At 43.4% G+C, this 23,191-nt stretch overlaps 1 protein-coding gene across 2 annotated transcripts in view; it reads right to left on the bottom strand.

Moving 5' to 3' along the window:
• The window catches only part of LOC146798598 (solute carrier family 22 member 6-A-like), a 536,863-nt gene that overhangs the window by 97,335 nt on the left and 416,337 nt on the right, over positions 1-23,191 (bottom strand). Inside the window, exons 7-8 of one of the 2 annotated variants that reach the window (XM_085625904.1) lie at positions 11,360-11,574; positions 10,130-10,238 (exon numbers count right to left, since the gene is read on the bottom strand). The exons of the other annotated variant lie outside the window; for it this stretch is intronic. Coding sequence (XP_085482030.1) covers positions 10,130-10,238; positions 11,360-11,574 — 324 coding nt within the window. The remainder of the gene's footprint in view (positions 1-10,129; positions 10,239-11,359; positions 11,575-23,191) is intronic. 2 annotated transcript variants of the gene reach the window in all.

The following is a 23,191-nucleotide window of genomic DNA, read 5'->3' as shown; positions in this document are numbered from 1 at the left end:
CCTGTGTTTAGCTATACTAAGAAGTGTGCAAATGTATGGTGCAACAGTATAATGGTTAAAACGTAATTTAACGATGACTGCTGTCTTTCTCTATAGTAGTGTTTTTGGGTGAGTAGTCCTAGATTATATCTATTTTAATATTATAGCTTCATCAACTATCTAACTACATTTTCTATGTGTGACTGGTGTAGTGAGCAGCAAGCTTGTGGTAAGTAGGTGTCACCCCAATGGTGAGTACCTTGTCTGGAAACCTTCTGTGAAACACATAGAAGGCGAAGGGAGGAATACTTGCATTAAGTATAACCACTGGCAATTGCTTGAGGTAGCATTCAAACCCATTGTTTTTTTGCTCACCAAGCCACCTCAGTTTGAACCCAGTCATATACAAATCAGTCTTGACCCTGTTCCAGTAATTACATTCCAGCCTTCTGTCTCAGGGTCTCTTAGGGATACTGGATCAAGAAGCCAAGCAGGCATAACAGAATATAACACAGATTGTTTAGAGAAGATGTCATGGGTCATCCTGTTCTTTATGCAAGACAAATAGCAGGAATTCAGAGCCAGCCTGAAGGATTCACCATATGTGCAGTGGAGAAGTGTTGAGGCAGCAAGCATGGTTAAAGTACTCAGGATTATGTTCAGCATGAACATCAAATTTTGATTATGAAGAATTGTTTGGACCTTTTGGCTGCTTGGGTTGGTGGCACCCTCTAATCGAAAAAACAAACAATGCCGCACAAGATGAGGAAGCCCAGCCTAATAGAAGAACATTAACTTAACAGGGTTCCAAAGGAAGGAATACTGAAGTTTAGAAAGCTTTACATCTATTCTAAAAGCCAAGGTAATACCTTAAAATGGAAATCTGCACATATCTGGGGGTCCGTACACCTTCAGTCCTTTCCATATACTAAACACAAAGGGACCTGAGTCACGGGCCCTACAGCATAAGCAGGCATGACTGCTGCCATTCCCACCCCTCCTTGGCGACTTCAGGGAACAGAGAATAGCACGGTGAAAGAACAAATAGGCAAATATCATATCAGACAAATGTGTTCTCAAGAATATAAAATTAAAGAAGTTTGTGAAATTAGTAAAATATTCCCCACGATTTTCCTCTACCACTAAAAAATCTATACTAAGATCACCTCAATGTAAGATGACAGAAAATATACTAGCTCAAGTACCAGAGTTTCCTTTTTTGTGCACAGGTGGAATACCACACTTGCACATACGCTATAAGCAGTGCTTAATCTGTGATAGCGACATGCATTTTTAAAAGTCGGCACACCCAAAACTAAGGGCCCGAATACGATGTCGGTCGGAAGGGCTCCTGACGGCATCTGTCAGGAACGACTCTGCGTTTTAAGCGCGATTTCTGGATGACTCGTACCGCTGTATGAGCGATCAAGTACATTTCGAAGATAGCCTTGTGCGCCGAGCAACTCATACCCATCAGTGACGCCGTCTGGACGATTCCGACATGACCAACGTGCTCAGCACAATGGGGCTGATTTCCAAGCGACCAAGTACAATGCGCACGTTGAGAGGCAGGATCGAGTCGGAGCCTCTGACTCAAGACAGCGTCGAGAAGTGGACTTCAGGGGGCCGTTGCGTGCCCCCCTTCACCCAGAGCCCTACGACTCGGTCACCGGGGGGACCCAAGAGTCCCCATTACACATGGATGTACGGGCGGCCGGGGATGAGGTGTCCCGGCGACAGGGGGTGCCCTTTTCCACAACCTATCTTTTTTCGCAATGGAAGCCTATGTACGCGAAAAACAACAGGCTCCCATGGACTTCAATGGGACTCCGAGCGACCCGACTTGGTCAGCGCTCAACGGCATCCTACTCGGTCGCTCGGAGCACGAGTCCCTCGGAACTCTCTACGGGGCGGAGTCGGCCATAGGGCTTTCCGACCGACATCGTAATCAGGCCCCAAGACTGTACACTCTTGAATCGACCTCATGGCTCTTCCATCCACTATCAGACACTGATAGGTCATTGATGAACAACAGCTATGGGAAGGAATCAGACCGGAGTGAGTTGATATTCACTGGCACTTCAATATAGGTAGAGGGGATTCTTTGCTCCAGACTTTGAATTGTACTTTCTGCAGCACATGTCTACTTTGCATTGTTCTGGTATTGGGCCCCCACCCTCTCACCTTTCCAGTTATGAAGGTGGCATCACACAGTTTGCTAACTACCTTTTTTGTACACTGTGGGTCTGCTGATGTGGTTGATTAGATGGCTATTCCCCCATACTCCCAGTGGCTAATATTTATCTACCCCCATCCTTCCACATCAGAAATCAAAGGGCCCGATTCACAACAGTAAACTTGCACATTTGTGTAAGTTTTTGATTTTTCAGTATTCACAAAACTGCCTTTTATTAGTAGGTTTACAAGTGCAGAGATTCCGCAGTTAGGGCAGAGAACTCTGCACATAATAGGATAGGCCTGTCCAAGGAACACCATTCTCCAATCTTGGCCAACTTGTCTGGTACAGGTTCCTCATACCATGTTCATGAACTTATCATAAAGGCAATAAATGGGTTGTGAAGTCCAACAATCATAATCCATTGACATGAAATGTGACCACAGTGGTTGTGAAACAACAATCGGTTCACTGATAGAATATAGAGGTCCAACATGTCCCCATGCACAAATATTGAGTCATAAATATTGATGCAAAAAATATTGACATCCTATATATATAATGGTAAGTGTAAAAAATATTGATGTATAAAAAAATCGATTTTTTTATATGTGTAAAAAGTAATGTTAAATATATTAAATAATAACATTAACTTAAACAAAATATTTGGATTTATTTTACATTTTAACAAATATAAGAAATACATTTAATTTAAAAAAATGTAAACATACATATAAAAAATGCAATATATATATATATATATATTAACTTTAAAACAAATATTAAACTATTCATTTTAATTTTTTTTAATTTTATATATATAGATATAAAACTGTACAAATAAATATATATATATACAATCAATCAATCAATCAATAAATCTTTATTTCGATTAAAAATCATAAAAAACATTTACATTTAAAACATAATAGTAAATTTCATTATCATGAATTTAAACAAATTGGAGCATTAAAATGATGGTATTCAGGAAAAAGGTAGATCCACAGTGATGAAATACATAAATATATAATAAATAATTAAAGCTACTAAAATCTTAGGCAGTACTACCTCCATAGTCAATAAAAGTAATCACAGATTCTACATGAGAGGTAATCATATTTGATACAATATAATCTAATACAACACAGTACATAATGTGCTTCACCCTTATCAAAAGAACAAAAAATTAATTATCATTTCCTCCTCTCCTTTGCACGTATGACCCACATCCAACTTACAAATGTGGCAACAGCAATCACTATGGGTTCATTAGTAGCTGTTTTTAGGATCCTTAGTGCTTCGCTGCTTAACCTAGTGCCTAAATTTGAGCAAATAGGTTTGATCCATCTATGCCTAGGAGTTTTATAAGCCGGGCAAGCGAATAAAATGTGTGCCAATGATTCATTCTGTGTGGGCAGAATGGGCAATTACTGTGGTTCTGAGCGTGCCATTTACTAACAAACGAACTGATAGGAAGTGAACCCACCCTGAATTGATGGTAGGATTTCCTATCTTTAGAAGAGGTAATAAGATCCCAATAGTTTTCATACTCCAATTTGTGCTTATGCTCTAAATAATCCCTAGATAATGATGGTCTTGTTAGGGCAGAGAAACGCTCCATTTTGATCATGTTCCAATACACTGCCTTATATTCATTCTTTGCCGGAAAGGGGTTTTTGACGGGATTTACCCACAATCTACTCATTCCCATCTCGCACAGGGTCATTTTTACCCGTCTCAACCTAAGGATTTTACACATACAATCTGCCTGCCTGACTTCCAAGAGAGCCTGTGCGTACCGGGACAACTCTGGTGTGACCCAGAGCCTTCTCCAGTACGCCACTCGTCTAATTTGCGCTGTATCCTCAATAGAGTAAACCCAGATCTAAAAATAGGGGCAATAATGGTGTTGACTGTGGAAGGCTTGTTAGGGCCCTCAAAAATGTATGGGAGCTAGGTTGTCAAAGCCCCACAATTCGGCTCCATATAAGACAGAGGCACTAATTTTGGAATTATATATTTTTAGGGCTGGGTCAACGGGTTTAGTATGTGAAAGACGCTGCTCCTTCAGCAGGGCACCTGACAATTGGGCGTGTTTAAGGACCAGTAGGTCAATCTGCGGTTTCCAACTGAGTTTACTGCCAATAGTGATCCCCAAATATGTAAAGATCTGAGTCTGTTCCAAAAAAATATATATGTATACATACACCTATAACATAATAACTAATATTAAAAAATATATTATAAAGTAATAGATTAAAATATTTAATAGTCTTTATGCTTAAATTTTGCACATTGAGTACAACAGTAGGGAAAGTGTTGAATAGTGAAGGAGTAAAAATAACTATTCCCACTCAAGTGAGTGCAACAGTAGGGAAAATGTTGGGCAGCGAAGGGGTAAAAAATACTATTCCTACTCCAGTGAGTGCAACAGTGCGGAAAGTGTGGGATAGCGAAAGGGCAAAAATGAATATTCACACTCCAGTAATTCAACAGTAGGGAAATTGTAGGGGAGGATTAAAAATTATTATTCCCACTCCAGTGAGTGCAAAAGTACAGAAAGTGTTGGATAGCAGAGGGGTAAAAATTACTTTTTTTCACTTCAGTGGGTGTAACAGTTGGGAAAGTGTTGGATAGCGGAGGGGTAACAATTACTATTCCCACTCCAGTGAGTGCAACAGTAGAGATAGTGCTGGATAGCAGAGGGGTAAAAATTGCTATTTCCAATCCAGTGAGTGAAACAGTAAGGAAAGTGTTGGATAGCGGAGGAGTAAAAATTACTATTTCCACTCCAGTGAGTGCAACAGTAGGGAGAGTGTTGGATAGCAGATGAATACAAATTAATAATCCCATTGGAGCCAGTTCAAAATTAAAAACAAACAAAATATCACCTACAACACAAAAGATTTGAACAAACAAAAAAAGAAAAGAAAACATACAAATATTAAACATTTACAAAAGATACAAATATATTATAATGTTACAAATATCTAACAAACACCTAGAAAGATTTTTTTTAAAGATATAAAATTAATTTGCAAACTAAGAACTATTTTAAATACAAATTATTTATACTCAAAAACATTAATTATTACATAAATCTAATCTTTTTTATTTCCCACCCTGTAACACCACACAATTCAACAACACACACTTATTTTTTTTTTAATGTACCTCCATAATTAACATAATTAATTATCGAATAAAGAAATATCATTAATTAAAAAACAAATTAAAGCAGATCAATAAGCTCCCCAAACGTTATCCACTCCCACACACAAAATAAAAATAAACAATTACCATAAATATTTATGAATTGATTAATTAATATTAATGATCAAATAATTATTAATTGATTGAACATAAATAACTTTTCACCCTCTATCCAATAAACATCACAACCCTCACCTAAAAATCATTACACAATTTCCATAACTAATTTAATATTAATAAATTAATATCAATTAACAACAGTTTAATAATTAATTTAAAAGATATTACTTCCCACCATTTACCACTATGAACCCCACAAATCACATCTAAAATTAATCACGCAATTGCCATATTTAAATTTTAATTGATTCATTAGCATTAATTACAAATATTTATTAATTAAGTATAATTAAATTACTTTCAACCTTATTCCCCGATAAACCCACAAACCGCTCCTAAAAGAAGACACAATTAACATAATTGCCAATTAATTAATAATAATTAACAAGCAAATAATAAATAATTAATAATACATTAGTTCCCACAATTAACATGATAAAATGTAAATTAAATAGATATTAATAAATAAAAAATATTAAATAATGTTATTATAATTTAAGTACTTTCCACCATATTCCCCTATAAACCCACAACCCGCTACAGAACTAAAAAAAGCAAATTGTAATTGAAATAAAATTAGTAAATACTAAAAATGACAAATTTATATAAAAATCAAAAGTAATACTTCTACAAAAAAATAGTTCACATACTTTTAAAATACATACTAAAATACATAACACTAATTAGAACATCATTATTTTAAACAACTATATTTTTGCAAACGATATTAATGACTTCCAGTGGCGGCTCCTCCATAGGGGTGTTTGGGCGCCGCCCCCCTGCTTTCTCGCAGTGCGAGAAGGCAGAAACATAAATGGTAATAACTACCATTTATGTTTCTGCCTTCTCGCACTGCGAGAAAGCAGAAGTGCCTGGTTGGGGGTGGGCGGTCCTGCTTGAGGGTAGGGGGGGAGTGGCTTGCCCACTGTTGTGCATAGGGACTGTTTGACCGGCCCTGGGGCCGATCAAACAGTCCGTATGCACAACACTGGGCAAGCCACTCCCCCCTACCCTTGAGCAGGACCGCCCACTCTCCATTTTCTCTATGCACGCTGCTACATGCAGCAGCCTACATAGAGAAAATGGCCCAGGTGGGGCGCGCTCAGATTCGCCTGGAGAGTTCTGATTGGTGGAGGGGAGGGAGGGAGGCTGCGTGTCCCGATGACGCGAGGAGAGCTGCAGCCGGCCGGAATTGAAGAACGCAGGGCGGGAGTCCTGTGACGCTGCTGCTCCTGTTCACAAACTGAAGAGCGCCAATGCGGGACCCCGGCCCAGGAGCAGAGGCTGGTCAGGTAAGTTTTTATTTTATTTTAATTTAAAACTCCCCCTGTCCCCACCCGAGTCCACCCCCATCGAGTATTGCGAGCCGCGACTGAAGGAGGCGGCTTTCACCACTTGTACTAATGGCACTTTAAGCGTTCACACTGATGGCGATCTGTAAAGGCTCTGAAGTGTGTGATGTTCACAAACAAACCTTGGGAGATGCACACGAAAGATAGTCAATGGTGCACGTGGGGGTGGGGTTTCAGCTCAGCTCTTCTTTTTACATTTAGAACTTTTTTTGCAAATGGCACAGCAACTGCTACCTGTTTGTCTTAGACGCAGCTGTGGTGGGTGGGAGGACGGAGCACAGAGATGAAGAGACAGCAGGTGAATAAATCCATTAATCGGATTTATGGTGGTTATTTGTGCGGCACTGGAATGTGTTTATGGCAGCACCGGTATGCATGGGAAGACGAAGACGGCGGGATCGTGACATTTCACAAGACTGGCCTCAGTGTGTCAGGAGTGTGTTTGAAGGGACAGGTGTGTTTATGATTTCACACGCGCTGCTTGTGATGGGGCAATTAGGCTCAATCTGGGGCTTTATCTCACGGGGTGGGTTGTGATAGGGGACCTATGCACTGGTACGTTTATGTGTGTGTGTGTATTCATTCCATTGTATAAACTGGGTGTCGTAGCACAAGCGATGTAGTGTGATTGCACAAGTGCATTTACGTATGTCTGAATTCACTGTATATTTATAGTGCCAGAAGTGTTTACAGGATAGCGCCTACCATCACTACAGTGCATAGAAAGGGAAATATGTACATCAGTTTGTGCATGACATCACTTATAGATTACCCCCACCCCTCCTGTTTTGCCAGCCGCGACTGCATAAGCCCTCCGATGCCCCTTGACCAAGTTTGCGCTGTATAAAAACTACAAAAAAGGCCGTTGACCTGCCTTTCAGGTTAGTACATTCTGTTCAAAAAGATCATTATATGCAAAGGGCTGCAAAGAGTTTGAAAATGATACCAATTTGTCACCCTTGAGTTTAATTTCACTTTTCATAGATCTTCACTCGTTTATTTCTTTTGCATGTTTGTTGTCAGTTTTTGTCTCAGTCAAGGTTTGCTAACTAACATACATCGACACAAAATTTGCCTGGATTTCCGCCCTACCACTTTCAAATGTCACCAGCCGCCACTGATGACTTCAATATTTAAAAGAATGATATTTCTTACCTCCAAGTCGATATTCTTGACCACGATAATCTTGCTGTCGATATTTCTGCATCACGATATTTCCAACTCAATATTTGTGTATGTCGACATTTACAACTCGATATTCTGTCTGTGCACAACAACAATTACTTGTTTCCTCCTTGATTATCATTGAGGAGCAAGATCTATGTATATATCCTTGTTCAAATGCTGTGTTCTTATAGGAAGCCTAGAGAGCATGCGCTTCATTAATATGGAAATAAACACAGTATAACTAGTCCACATTTCTTATTGAAGAGCATGTTATCTTGCGAACCAAGGACACACATATATGAAAAAAGCTTTCAGCCGTCATGAGGCACACTTTTGAATTTAAAATATAATATTGCATTGAAATCAGTGTCAATCACACCCAGTATTAACATTTCCACCTCTCATTTTCAGGACCAATTACGCCAGAACCACAGACAGAAAGGATTCTATCAGGTCGAAACTGAGTGCCTAGAATTTCTCAGTGTGTTTGCAAACATGGCATTAGCGGAGGTGAGGTGCAATGCGTTAGAGGTCATGAAGTGAACTCTGTCCTGTCTTCCACCATAACCATTTTCGGTCACTCTTTTTTTATGCGTTGTTAACCACAAGGTTCTAGCAAAAACCCAACCCATAAGTTATCCCATAACTCACCACAGTTCTCTGGTGTTTCGTATCTCATAGCGTACCTCCAAAGGGATGTCAAACATTTTCCTCTAATCTGTCGTGCCCACTTCCCCCACCTAGATTTCCAAGGTTCCCTGAGTCTGATACAAACTGAGGTACTCCAACTTAACAATGGCATTATAGCATAGGCAAAGAATAGCCTTTATATCCTTGTATAGTGAAATGTTTGGTTATATTCTCCTTTGGTCATAGCAGCACAGAATCATAAGATTTTGGAATACATTATACATTTGGCCGTAATGTTGTGGGGAAAACAGTCAGTTAAACTGTAGGCAAATATTTTACCAATCAACTAAATATGACAGAAATAGTGGGCCAGATGTACAAAGAAGTCAATTTGTGATTTCCTAATTACGAATTTTTGCAATTCGCAATTTGGAAATCGCAAACACCCATGCAAATAGTCCAACCTCATTAATATTCATGAAGTGGACCTCGGTTTGCGACCCATTGGGAATGGCCTGCACTCAGAGGGATGGTGGCCTGCTGGGGTCAGCAGACTGCCATGTTTGTGATTGCTTTTTGAATACAGCAACTTGTTTTTGTCATGCAGTCTGTTTTCCTTCAAGGAAAATGGGATGCATTTCAAAAATAAAAATTGAAAGCTACCTTTTCATTTTGAAGAGTAAGCATTGGTTTCTAGGGCCTCTGCCTGCCCTTAAAAACTGTTGACGCCCACATTCACAAAGGGGTAGGGGTCCCTTTGTGAGTCCTTCCCATTTGCGAATGGGTTACCACTAGCTTGAAGTTGGTGGTAACTGCAAATGTTTTGTGATCGCATCCCCAGTCGGAAACTATTCGTACAGACCAGTGCAACTTGCTATTAGGGAAGGATGCTCTTAAGACGCCCCTTCCTAATAGTGACTCACAAACCCTATTTTGCGAGTTGATAATAGGTTACCAACTCGCAAAATAGGGTTGGTACATGACAAAAAGCATTTTACCGGTCACAAACTGCCCGATGGGATGTTTGCGACCAGTGAAATGCTTCGTACATCTGGCCCAGTGTCTTTGGCAAATGTAATACTAGTGCATACATGTAAAGCAGTATTCAAACATTGTACTATGAATATAGATACAATTAAAAAGAAAGTTAAAAGATGACACTCTACCCCTCCTTCTCTCTCTGTGTGTATCATATCAGTGATATGATCATGTCTGTTCTCCATCAAGCCAATGCCCATTGCAATTGAAATCCAGCCCAGAGTCCCTAAACATGGAAGATCTAAAGGAGGCAGAACCTACCCTATCTTCCTCAAGTATAGGTTCACCCTCTGTACATCCCCCATATACCACGGCGATGACATCTGAAGGTTGTATAACAGCGAACATTTCATGGCAGCACTGAAATGCAAGGCTATTGGCCTTTTTACAGATCATTGCTGAGTGATGAAAATAAAAAGGCAGAAAAGGAATTGCCTGCTTGGCTCCAACCTACCTCATCACCGTGGGGTACAGCTCTCCGGTGTACAAGAAGGCACAGTTGAAGGAGGCTGCGAGGCAACCTTTACCTATTACAGCCAGTGATGTACGCAGAGTCTGCAGTTCTTGAAAAAAAAGACAGATGTCATTCATTCTAGTTAGGATTCAGACTTGTGATCATGCAGGATAACAGCATAAATGTAACTTAATAGTAATTGCCGTCCTCATGCCAAAGCAAATTTTGTCTTTTGATGTGGCCGCTGCTCTCTCCCCATGTGTCTTTTTTTTGTAAACACATTTTTATTAGCATTCATAATAAGACATGCATAACAATATTAAACAACTTACCCCCCCCCCTACCACCACCCTCCCTTAGGTCCAGTCCCCATTACAGTATGTATACAACACATATTTATTTAGCAAATTACACTTTTACCGATATTCTTCCCCAGAATAATCACTCTTTTCAAAATCTTTAAGGGAATCTAATAAATGATCCCATGCACGAACCTTTTCAATTGATCCTCTTCCTTTCCTCATATCACTATACAATACTGCATTCTCATTACCCGTCAAAAAACCATCTCCACTTTTCATTTTGCTACCCTAGGGGCATGGGCGCCTTCCAGTTCATAGGTATTTCACGTCTTGCAGGTACCAAAGCTAAATAAATAAATCCTGTAGTATTTTTACACTTTGTCTATATTGGATATCTTCTCTCTCCCATGTGTAATGAGGGATCTGCCTAAGGGTACACTACAGTTGTAGCAAAGAACAAACTAGGACCCCTCTCGAAGGCTTAGCTAATGGAATTTAGGATTTACAACAGTGCAGCATTCTTCTGTGCAGTATTATGCAGAAACGAGATCATTTGCTGACGCATTACATGGTTACATTCAGTAAATGTGTCTTGCATAAATATAGAGGTCCTGAATTAATGTGCCTGTAGGGCTGAACAGGATGCGTTGCTAAACTCTCTTGAAAGGCACAACATTCAGTCTTGAAGAAAACTCCTTCCGCTCACTGAGAATAACCAACACCACTAGCAGAATTTCTACTTTAAAATGGATCAGGGGAGGCTAGTTTGGGAATATGCCATCTTCTTGAACAGAGGTTGGAACTAATCAACCATGTTAGGCAGAACAGAGTCATATCTTCCTCAGGTCTCACTTAGGATTTTTATCTGACATTCATCCATTTTTTGCAATACTTTCTGTTCGTGCCCAGAATTGGTGGTCTCTCCTACCTGGAGGCACAAAGATGTTGGCGAGGATAGCAAGTCCAGCTAAGCAGAGGGATCCACCCTGGGTCACTCTTCGACCAATGTAGCTCATGGCCAGAACACCAAAGAACTTGGCAGGGATGTCAACTACCCCAAAGACGACTTGTATGAGGTAGATGCTGACACCAAAGTTCTGCAGGTCCATGCTCAGGCCATAGTAGGAAAAACTTGTTGAGAACCTAGAGTATGAGGATGTGAGAGATGACAGTGTGTTAGGATGACTATGGCTTCAGAGTCAGAGTGACCTTTTAGAAAATAGAGTGATTACGCCGAGGTTCTTCTAAAACCGTTCGTGAATACAGCTCCCTGGATTTCCAAAATCCTAATGGACCTATTGAAGGAAAGGGGATCACTCAAATTTACAAATACCTCCTACTCAACTCCCCCACTTGTTCAAACCCTTATGGACTTGATGGAGGGTGGGCCCTTTATATGAGCCAGACTGGAGAGATACTTACATGCCAACCAGGGTGCAAGACATATCCTCAAGGCTCAGACTCATTCAACTTAACTTTCTACATATGACCCACTTGACCCCGAAGGGGCTCTGGCATGGCAGCTCTCTGGTGTCTCCAATATGTTGGAAATGCTCAGAGCCACAAACTCATCTCTATCACCTAGTGTGGGAGTGCCATTAAATTTCCTATGAATGTCAAACAATCTTCACCAAACTATAGAGTAAATGGGAGGCCAATAGACCTCTCCACCGTACACCACACTATTGGGAGTCCTAGATAAGATCAGCGACACAGTTGGGGATAGAACCCTGATGGGGATCTGGGCTGCACTAGCCAAATTGGTAAGATTCTTGAGGGCGGCTTCCACTGTCCCCTTGGCTCCTTGGAAGAGGGCGATGAATTGGGGTGCCATGCTGGAAAAGCTACCTATATATCCCAGGGCTGCACCAGGAAACATGAATAATACTGGGGAAGTGGATAACATATTGCGGAATGTTTTAAATCGCACTGACCCAGCAATGTTTGTACTGTGAAACTCCAAGATCACTACCACATCAAACTGCGTGGTTATGTTACACTGGTTGTTTGCTCAAAATATTAACATTCAGTTTATAATTAAAAAAAAGAAACTGGAGTGATTATGGTATAGGTCGGTGAATCCAAAAGATCAGTATGACAGGAGCAGAGACAGATAACCAGAAAAGTGCTGTCAAGAAAATAAGAGTGCAGGCACACCTAGGCTTTTATTCCTTAATTGATTTTTCTTTAAAAAAAATTAACTAATTGAAAATTCCTTCTAGGCAGCAAATCAAAAGCTACCAACAATTTTCAATTGTAATGCCATTATATTAAAAGCAAAACTAGCAGAATTAGTAATTCCAATTAATTAAGAATATTTTAGCTGTAAAATAATAATAAAATTGTTTTTAATTTAGATAATTCTTGAATCCATAATTTTGCCATTTCATAGCACTGCACGTATAAGGTACTACTTTTGTCTGAATCATTCATACTTAATTGATTGTGTGATTTCAAGCTGCCAGCTGTGAATTGGTCGAATTAAATGCAGAAACGTAGAGCAAGAAGACAAAACAACAGCGGATTTACTTATTGTATTACAATCCACATTTAGTCGGAGGGATAATATCAAAATTGATCACTCTACCCTGGGGTCATATTATTGAACATCAATCTAAAAAGCAGAACATATGCACTCTGAGCAAATATCATACTTTTACAGCTCATCTTGACTTTTAAATTCCGTGCTTTCTAATTGATGAGAAATCCCAATTCATGCCAAGATTCTCAAATGTAATATCTTTTGATGTCTCAATAACACAGAAAGATTTCCTTCAACTACCTGCTTAGAGTGTTGACCAGAAACCTCTGTTTTCTGGAGGTACTGCTAAATCCAGAAGAGATTTGAAAGGTGGTATTTCTACACAATAAGGAAAGTGCTGTAAAGTAAGTATATCATCCCTGGCCTCTCCACTCCAGAGTTAGTGCTTTTTCCTGAAATCACAGGATTTTATGCTGACACACACCCCTTTGTTGGATTATAAGGGGGTCTTTGAGAGTTTGGTGAAAGCAGAACATCTGCAGTAAACCGTAGTTTATGACCGTGGAGCCTTAACTGACTCTACTGTAACAAACCTGTTGCAGGCGCACCATCCACAAGAGGGCTGCCAGCTATAATGCATCAGAGAGCATACATATTTAAAACAGGACTTTCTACACTGATTGTTTTGTTGTTTGAGGAACAGGATGGTCACAGTTATTAAATATAATGTAATGGTGCTCCTATAATTACATTTCTACCAAAGATTCCCCATTCGTGTTGACAGGTGCATTTTTCAGTGAAAATGCCCCACCAGTATGACAGAGGTCTTGTAATATGGCAGGTGGGCTGGGGAAGCCGGTACTTCAACCTCCCCAGAAGTTTGGCAGTCTGGGTTGGAGTACTTGTTGGTCTTTTTAGTTTGATACTGATATTTTTAATAGAGAGCCTGACCGTCCTCCCAAAAATTGATTGGTTCACATTCCCACCACATGTATATGTAGGAGCCTTTCATCAAGTATTGGACACCGCCAATAACACTCGATGACGTATGAGGGTCAGGTGCTATCACAACATTATTTTTTAATTATTTGCTTTGTGTTTGGTACACTTGGCTGTTTTTGAGGCTAGTCACGAAAGCATGAACCAGACAGCAGGAAAGTTGATTTTTTATGTGGTGTGTGATTGTAATACTTCTCCATATAATAATGCCACAATCTCTATGAGGTCCAGTTAGGTTTCTTAAACAATATCTCCAGTTTATTCCTGGGTAGCTGTGACACAGAGCAGTCTTAGTCAAAGGAACAAGTAATAAGCATTTAGAAGTCTCAAACAACAGGTAAGCAAGATATAAGACAAAATAAAAATCCAACATCAATTTATAAAAATAAAGTGTATTTTATCTTAAATTAGGTACCAACATGGCAATAATCTATTGAGGGGAACTGAAGATATGATTTTTTTTCAAAGGTAAGTACATTATTTTAAGTTCTAATAAATCTTTGTAATTGGCATCTAGATTCCTGAGCAAGCAGCTGGCACAACCACAAATCCTCTCTTGGACTGGTAAAACAGATTGGAAGCCAATCACAGGGACCATTTAGATCCAGGGAGACAGTTATTTGTCGTGTCCAGCAGTCTTAGAGTTCTCAGAGAAGATTTAAGTGGATTTCCGGTTCCAGCCAAGAAGTCCTGATGCGGTGGATGCAGGATGCTGAGAAGAAGCCATGGAATCTAAAGATGCTGGAGCATAGGAAAAGATGCAGTGAGTGTACCTAAATGTCCCTGAACTTCAGGGGTCCACTGGGGCAGAGTGGAAGATCATATCCTGAGGTCAGAGAGAAGTCCATTTGAGGTCCAGTTGCCACTAGCTGACTAGTCTCTAATTACAGCGGTCTTCAGTGGTCATCCACAGGTGAACGTCTTTGTCTTTCAGAAGGACCAAGTTCCATTTTGGCGATGGGCAAGTGTTTCAGGGATACTCCTCGGGCAGGTCAGGACTTGATCTCCCAACAGGCAGTTTTGCCGCCAGGGGCAGTGAAGGAAATCTGGGGAAGTTGGGCTGTCACAAGTGCAGCCTTTCATCAGCTTTTGTCGCCCAGTAGTATAAACAGGGAGTCTGCCAACTGATTCTTGGAGTTCCTTGTTCTGGTCTGGCATACGTGAGCAACTTTTCCACAAGTGGGCACCATAGGCTCAGTCCTCTTGATTTATGGTCCTCTGGTTCAGCAGGTATAGTCCAGTTTTTGGTGCAACTTCTCTTTGCTGAGTTCAGGAAGAAGCAGAGAAGTCCTTCTTCGGTCTTCTTTCCAGTCCAGTAGTGGTCTGAGGACTGTGGGTCCGGGATGAGACTTTCATGCCACCTTCTCGTTTGTGAGAGGGGAGGACTTGCTACCAAAGCGGGAAGAGTTCACACAAGGCAACCCAGCTGACATTTCATCACTTCCTAGGGTTTGGTCCTTAAACAATCCCAGGATACCCCTCTCTACTCTAAACCGAGATGGCACAAGCCTTCTTCCCCTGTGAGTAACCCTGGACACATCCCAGAGGGGGGTACCCAGTATAATGAGCAACTCCTCCTGGAAAACCAGTTCTGCAGCAGGTTTCCCCCCCTCTGGAGTTGATGCAAGCCTGTCTACCTACACAAAACTCTGGGCAGGTGAAGGTATGATTTCAATTTGAACCCTCATCTTAAGATCAGGGGGTATCTATATCCCCTTTGATCAATTGGGATAGCTGTCATTGCTTTTTTGTCCGCCTTGTGTGGCCTCACACTTCTGGGCTTCTGTCTTCCCCAATCTGGGCACTCTTCCTGATTGGCTTCTGGCTTTTTTTCAATGCCTCTGAATATCCTGTCAAGTTGTGCATCTCCATTGCTTCTTCTCTGGTGGGCACAGACACTGGCTCGATTTTGGGTCAAAAATGTAGTCTGAATAGGTATCCCCACCTATATAGTATCTGTCGAGCTCTCAAAACATCTGCCACAATGAACAGGGATTTTCTCTTTGCAAGTCGCAAGGCAGAAACATCCTCTAAAGGGACAAACATAGATCCTCTGAACACTATCAGGTCTTGTTGTCTAGCCATTTTCATTAATGCTTCCTTTGTCTTAAAGTGGAAACAACACAATTATGTAGCATTGGTATCAAATATTCACACATCCACAAAGTACTATATAGTTAGGTGCTGATGGATACATCCGCATCTGGATTCTTCATAGTTCTCTCACGTTGACAAGGACGTCACAATGCATCTGCTCTGCACGTTACTCTGGGTGACATCATCAGGGCCATTAGAGGACCTCATCGGCGTGCTGACGTAATTACCCTTTTTTCTGCGGCATCGGCACGTAACGTTTTTTGCCAGGCTCTCCGTTTCTGGGAGATTTTTTTGGTATCTCTTGCTGCAACTTTGTAGATGTCTAAAGCTGTCTCCTCCAAGGAACTTATGTTTTAAGCCATATAGGGAATGCAGTGGTCAAATGTCTATTACAGACCCGCATAAGGATTGCCTCTGGTGTTTGTCATCTGACCACGACATCAAGGCTTGTTCGTGGTGTACACAGATGAAACCTAAGGCTTTGAAGGAAATGGAGGCTAGGCTGTTTATGGCTAGGGCTAATAAGAAGAGGAGTCTTGGGAGATCTCAACCTCGTTTGAAGTCACACTTCAAGATCTTCCAAGAGGAAGTATAAGAATAATCAGCACAATGGGTCTCTGCGTCACTCATCTAAAGACAATTCTCCAAAGTCATTATCCCTGAAGCCAGGACCTCGGCGTAAAGATGAAATATCTCAGTCTCCAAGGATGTGTCCTGCTTCGTCTCCCTATACGAGATCTAACACTCCTCCTCTGGCTCTGAAGCCTGTCACTCAACCTCCAGCACCCAAGCCTGTGTCTCCACTTTCGGCACCAGGGCCAAGGACTCTGACTTCACAGCCGGAGACCGATCTGTTAGTCCTTCTTACGGCGCCAGAGCCCTCGAACCAAGATCTGGTATATCTATCCCTCCTGACCATGGGTTTGAATCCATCCAACTTTCTCAATGCTACGTTTAGCCTTTTTGCAAGGGCCATTACTCCATATGGTGTTCCACCGGACCCCATGGGTCTGCTTGCCTATTCACTTGGAGGTTTTCTACCTCACTTCCACCAGGCTCCTTTCTTGCTGTTCATGCCTACGTCTCCTTTTGCCTGGTCTCCACCGGTGCTGAGACTGCTGTTGCCATTGCAGGAAGGGTGTGAACCTTTGTTAAATGAGCCATCTCCGGCACCACCTGGATCCAAACCGGCACCAGTTCATCCCCCTACCGGCTCCACCAACTCTCAATCAATCAATCAGGGGATTGTGAAGCATGCTACTCACCTGCGAGGGTCTCAAGGCGCTGGGGGGGAATTGTGCAGCTACGTCTTACCCAAAGAGCCAGGTCTTGAGGCTCCTCCTGAAGGCATGCAATGTGGGGGAACATCTGATGCTGAGCGGGAGTTCGTTTCAGGTCTTAGCCTTCGATGTAGGAGTAGGCTCTTCCACCCATTCTGGCTCTGTGGATGCAAGGGTTTTGGCAAGTGCGAGTTTGGCAGAGCGGAGGCTTCTCTAGGGAGTGTAGAAGGAGACTCTTTCGTTGAAGTACTGGAGTGCGGTGTTGTGGAGAGATTTGTAGGCATGAGTAAGTAGCTTGAGGGTTACTCTCTTTTAGATGGGGAGCCAGTGGAGGTCTCGTAGGTGCTGGCTGATGTGGTCTTGTCGTGGGATGCCGTGGACGAGTCTGGTGGCGGTGTTCTGGTGTTTTCTGAGCAGGGTTTTGTTGATTCCAACACAGAGGGTGTTTCCGTAGTCCAGTGTGCTGGTTATGAGTGCGTGGGTGATGGTCTTTCTGGATTCGGGGGATCCATTAGAAGGTCTTGCGGAGGATGCAGAGGGTGTTGAAGCATACAGAGGAGATGGCGTTGACCTGTCCGGTAATGGTGAGGGATGAGTCGACAATGATGCTAAGATCGCGGGCATGGTCCGTGGGTCTGGGGGAGTTGCCGAGGGTGGTGGACCACCAGGTATTGTCCCATTGGGAAGGAGGTGGGTCCAAGGACGAGGACTTCTGTCTTCTCTGACTTGATCTTCAGGCAGCTGCTGCTCATCCAGAAAGTCTGCGGAATCTGGATTGGGAGGAGTCGAGGATGGAGTTAGCTTAGATAACGCTCGGGAGCTGGATTTTGATGATCTTCTCAGTTACTTTAGCTGTGAAGGGGAGGAGAGAGATGGGGCTGTAGTTTTTTAGGCCCATCGGGTCAGTGGAGTGTTTCTTGAGGAGAGGCTTAACTTCTGCATGTTTCCAGTCTTTAGGGAGCATGCCGGTTTCGAAGGTGGAGTTGATGGTGTGTCATAGTTCGGGTGCTATGGCGCCGGTGGCTCTGTAGAAGTTGTGCTGAAGGCAGGTCTGCGTGGAAGCTCCTGAGTGAATGTGGCAGTGTCTTCTGTATTGACCGTGGTCCAGGCGGAGATGGTAGGTTGGCTGCCATTGCTGGAGAGAGGTGAGGTTTCTGAGTCTGGTATTTTTTCATTGAAATTGTCGGAGAGGGACTTGATCTTGAGATGGAAGTAGGAGCTGAGTTTGTTGCAGAGGCCCTGGAAGGGCGTGATGTCTGAGGCTTTGCTGGGGGTTGGTGAATTCCTGTATGATGCCGAAGAGTTCTTTGGCATTGCTGAAGTTGGCGACGATCTTATCCTGGATGAAGTTCTTTTTGGTTTATCTGATGCATTGGTGGTATTCTGTCATGGCGTTCTTGTAGCTGGCCCATGCTTCCGGGGTTTCGCTGTTCCTCCAGACTTTCTTGAGACGTCGGTATGTGCGTCTGGATTCTTGGAGGTTGGTGATGAACCAGGTGGCTTTCATGGAGCGCTGTTTGTCGGAGTTCCGGAGGGGGGCGAGCTTGTCTGTGCATTCGGTGATCCATCTCTGGAGTTTGTGGACTGCAGAGATGACGTCGGTAGTGGCGGGACATGGCTGAGGGTGGAGTTGAGGTGCTCTTCGTTGACCTTGCTCCAATTCCTGCGCTGGGGCATAGTTTAGGTTTGTGTGTTGTGGGTTTAGGGAAGGAGAAGTGTACAGAGTGGGGGTCCATCCAGAGGGGTTGCATAGTGTGGCTGAAGTGGATGTTGTTCCCTCCTGCGAAGATGGGGTCAAGGGTGTGTCCTGCCTTATGGGTGGGGGTGGTGAAGTCCGATGTTGCTGAGGTTGTCCAGGAGGGCTGTGAAGTTGGGGTCATAGAGGTTGTCAAGGTGGAAGTTCAGGTCTCTAAGCAGCACGTAGTCGATGGAGGTTTTGGAGTGGGGGGCAATGAGGTGGGTGATTGTTGCAGCGAATGTAGTTCATGGTTCCTGAGGTCTGAGGTGAGCATGCGACGTAGGGTTGTTCTGGATCTGAAAATGGAGATATTCCGTGGGGCCAAGGAGTTCTTGTGTGCGATGGCGAGTCCTCCTCCCAGGTGGTTGTTGCGGTCCTTCCTGTGGATCTTGTATCAGTTGGGGATGGTGGTGGCGACGTCAGGGTGGCGGTGGAGGTGGCATTGGTCCAGATTTATGTGAGGAAGATGACGTCTGGCAACAGGGTGTCGATGAGGTCCCAGATTGTTACTGCATGTCTGTGCAGGGAGCATACGTTGAGGAGGATTCAGCTCAAGGGTTTGGACATGCTGGTATCCGGTGTGTGAGCAGTAGCCATGGGGGTCTGGAGGTGGGTGAAGGTTTGGCGGCAGTGTCGGCAGGCGAAGTGGTAATGGGTGGTGTGTAGCGTCGACAGCTGGCAATTGATGTTTTTTCCGGGGTTCAGTGCATGGAGGGCGGTTGAGCCATAGTGGTGGGAGGTCAGGGAACCAGGGTCCCTGGTGCTGGTCGCGGATAGGTCATGGAGGGCGCAGACGGGCTTCCCTGTGGTGTACTTTTGCGCGCCAGCAGCACAGCCACACAGCGGCCACCATAAAGTAGGTAAGGGGGAGGGAGAGCAGCTGGGAGGCGGGAGCGGCAACCAGCAGTGGAGGAGGGGCCACAGGGGCAGAAGCAGCAGGAAAACAGCAAGAGGAGAGAGAAAAGACGGCACAATATGAGCCGTAAAAGAAATGGACACAAACAGACAAAAAGGCAAAGTGCAAGGACAAAAAAGGCAGAAGCACAAGGCACAAATAGACAAAAAGGCAAAACGGACCAGCAGAAGAGCAAGGCTCTCTCACTGGACCACCAGGGATGAGGCGCAGGCAGGAGGATGAGGGCCTCGAACACCTACCTGAGACCAGAGAGGTGCTGGGGCAGTGGTGCAACAACGGAGCTGCACGACGGGAGATTAGAGTCCCTGACCCGGCTACCAAGCCTGCAAATACATAGAGTCCAAAAGGATGGAGCAGTAGGTCAAAAATAATTTTTTCTTCTGGAAGTATGGCCCTTAAGTCTACTAATACTACTTGTCTATTGGGGCGTTATTTTCATACCTTGCAGGAGTCCACGAAAGAGTTGTCTCAAAGCTGCCAACGGATCTTCAGGGTCTTTCTTCTGAACTGTTCTCGGATGCACAGGCGGTTTCCCGCCAGGTTGTACAATGAGGGCTGGACACTGCAGACTCAGTGGCAATAGCCTTGGGTTTTTCTGTGGCTACTGGACATCATGCCTGGTTGAGGGGTTCGGGCTTTTTCACTGGATGTCAGGGCTACTCTTTTGGACTTACCATTCAATGGGTCTCGTTTGTTTGAGGCCAAGGCTGATTCTGCGCTTCAGCCTAGGGACTATAGACAATCTCACAAGTGTCGAGGATTTTCGAGGAACCTATCCTTCTGGGGAAGAAGTTGACAGGAATAACAGCAGCAGGGCACAAATCCTCTTTATAAGACCTACAAGGAAAGGAGAAGAGTTTGTCCGTGGTTTTCTGCCAGTCAGCATGTCTCCTCCTCCTCCTCTTCCTCTACAGCAATTGTTGCAGGAAAGCAGCTCTAGCTCTGCCATGTTAGGTCTATTTTCTGCCTCACTTTGGATCTCTGGGTTTTAGGCATTGTGGAGAAAGGGTATGCCCTACCCTTCCAGTAGTTTCCCCCTCCTTTTCCTCCCCGACAAGGCCTTTGTTCGAAGGAGCATCTTCTGCTTCTCCAGCAGGAGATGCAATTGCTGCTTCAAAAGGGTACAATAGAGTTGGTTCCAGAGCAGGAAAGGGGTCAGGGGTGTTATTCCTGATACTGCCTAATTCCCAAAAAGGAAGGTTGTTTATAGCTGATCCTCGACCTTAGAATTTTGAATTCCTACCTCAAACAAGAAATATTCAAAATGTTGACCCTGACACAGGTTCTCCTTGCCTGGAGAAGGAAAACTGAACTGTACTGATCGATTTACAGGATACGTATTTTCACATTCCCATTCTGAAGTCGCATCAGAAGTATCTTCGTTTTATTGTGGGGTCTCAACATTATCAGTTTGGGGTCCTCCGTTCGGCTTTACTTTCGCAGCTCGGGTCTTCACAAAGGTGATGGCGGAGGTGGCAGCACATCTCAGTAGGTTGGCAATGCCAGTCTTCCCATATCTAGATGACTGGCTGATGAAAGCGAAGTTGCCAGAGATGGTTTTGCACCATTTGCAGCTGACAACGTAGCCCTCTCCTCAGTACAACCTGCTCATAGGGGCAGTACTGGACACTACAGTGAGTCATACCTTCCTGCCTCCACGGAAGATTCAGGACATTTAGGCTATGATTCCACTGTTTCAGGAAGGAGTGTTTGTTCCAGTCCTGAAGGTCTTGTGCTTGCTAGGCCTGTTTGCGTCCTGCATTCTGTAGGTCAACCATGCATGCTCACATATGAGGACTCTTCAGTGAAGCCTTTGCAGGCAGTGGTTTCAACACAATGTAGATCACAAGGAGTTGGTTAAAATCTCCGGTGGAATGTTTCATGCAACCTGTCTCAAGGGAAGCTGTTTCATCCACCTTCCCCTGTGCCACAAGGATAATGGATGCCTCCACTCTAGGGTGGGGAGCTCATCTGGGGGATCTGGAAGTCAAAGGTCTTTGGTCTCCAGAGGAAAGGTTGTTGCACATCAATCTTTTGAAGTCGCCGGTGATACATCTTGCTCTCAAGGCCTTCCTCCCTTCCCTTTGTGATCAGTCAGTTCAGGTCTTAACAGACAACAGTAGTGATGTGGTATATCAATAAACAGGGAGGAATAGGGTTGGATCTCCTCTGCAGAGAAGCTGTGCGACTTTAGTCCTGGGCTCAGAACCATCAGAGTTGCGTCATTGCAAATCACTTGGCTGGAGTTTTGAATGTACGTACAGACAGTCTCAGTCAGCAGTATTTAGCAGTGGCATCTCCTTATGGATGTGGCACATCACATTTTTTAGATGTGGGGGTTTCCTTGGTTGGACCTGTTTGCTACTCTCGAGAACGTGCACTGCCAGTTGTTCTGCAGTCTCCAGTATCCTATGCAGGGGGCATTGGGTGGCGCGTTGAAGTTAGATTGGGGCTCCCAGCTTCTTTATGCATTACCCCCATACCCTTGATTGCTCAAGTTCATAGGAAGATTTGCCAAGACCGGGTCCAAGTCTCAATGATAGCCCCAGATTGGCATAGAAGGGTGTGATACACAGACCTTCTGCTCCATCTCCCTCTCAGGGCAGACCTCCTCTTGCAATCACAAGACAGGTTCTACACCCCCACCTCCAGAGCTTGCACCTTCATGCCTGGATTTTGAATGAGGCAACCTGAGTTCTTTTTCTCTCCCTCCTGATGTGGTGGGTGTTATTTTATCAGCCAGAAGACACTCCAACAAGACTGTCTATGCTGGTAGGTGGGCGAAATTCATTAAACGGTGTGGAGAGAAGTCAATTGACCCTTTGAAAGCCCATTTGTCTAAAGTTTTAAGTTTTGCGCTATTCTTGGCACAGCAAGGTTGTACGGTTGCAACAGTTAAAGGTTACCTGTATGCCTTGTTGGCATTTCTTTGTTTGCCGAACTAGCCTTCACTTTTTAAATCCCCTATAGTTATGAGATTTATTAAGGGATTCACTAATAGGTTTCCTCTCACTCCGTTTATTACGCCTTAGTGGGATCTTGATCTTGTTCTTACGTTTCTTATGGGTTCACCTTCTGAATCCTTGCATAGTTGCCAGTTAAGGTGTCTCATTTTCAAAACTATATTTTTTGTTGCAATTGCATCTGCTAGAAGGGGGAGTGAATTTCAGGCTTTTAGCTCCAAGCCTCCTTTTACATCACCCTCCCACACATCCATCTAAGGAGGAGGAGAGACTTCATCATTTGGA

The sequence above is a fragment of the Triturus cristatus genome, chromosome 9 (assembly GCF_964204655.1).
Source record: "Triturus cristatus chromosome 9, aTriCri1.1, whole genome shotgun sequence".
Classification (NCBI taxonomy): Eukaryota; Metazoa; Chordata; class Amphibia; order Caudata; family Salamandridae; genus Triturus; species Triturus cristatus.
The sequence above is the reverse complement of the archived record's forward strand: the minus strand, read 5'-3'. Positions and strand labels throughout refer to the sequence as shown.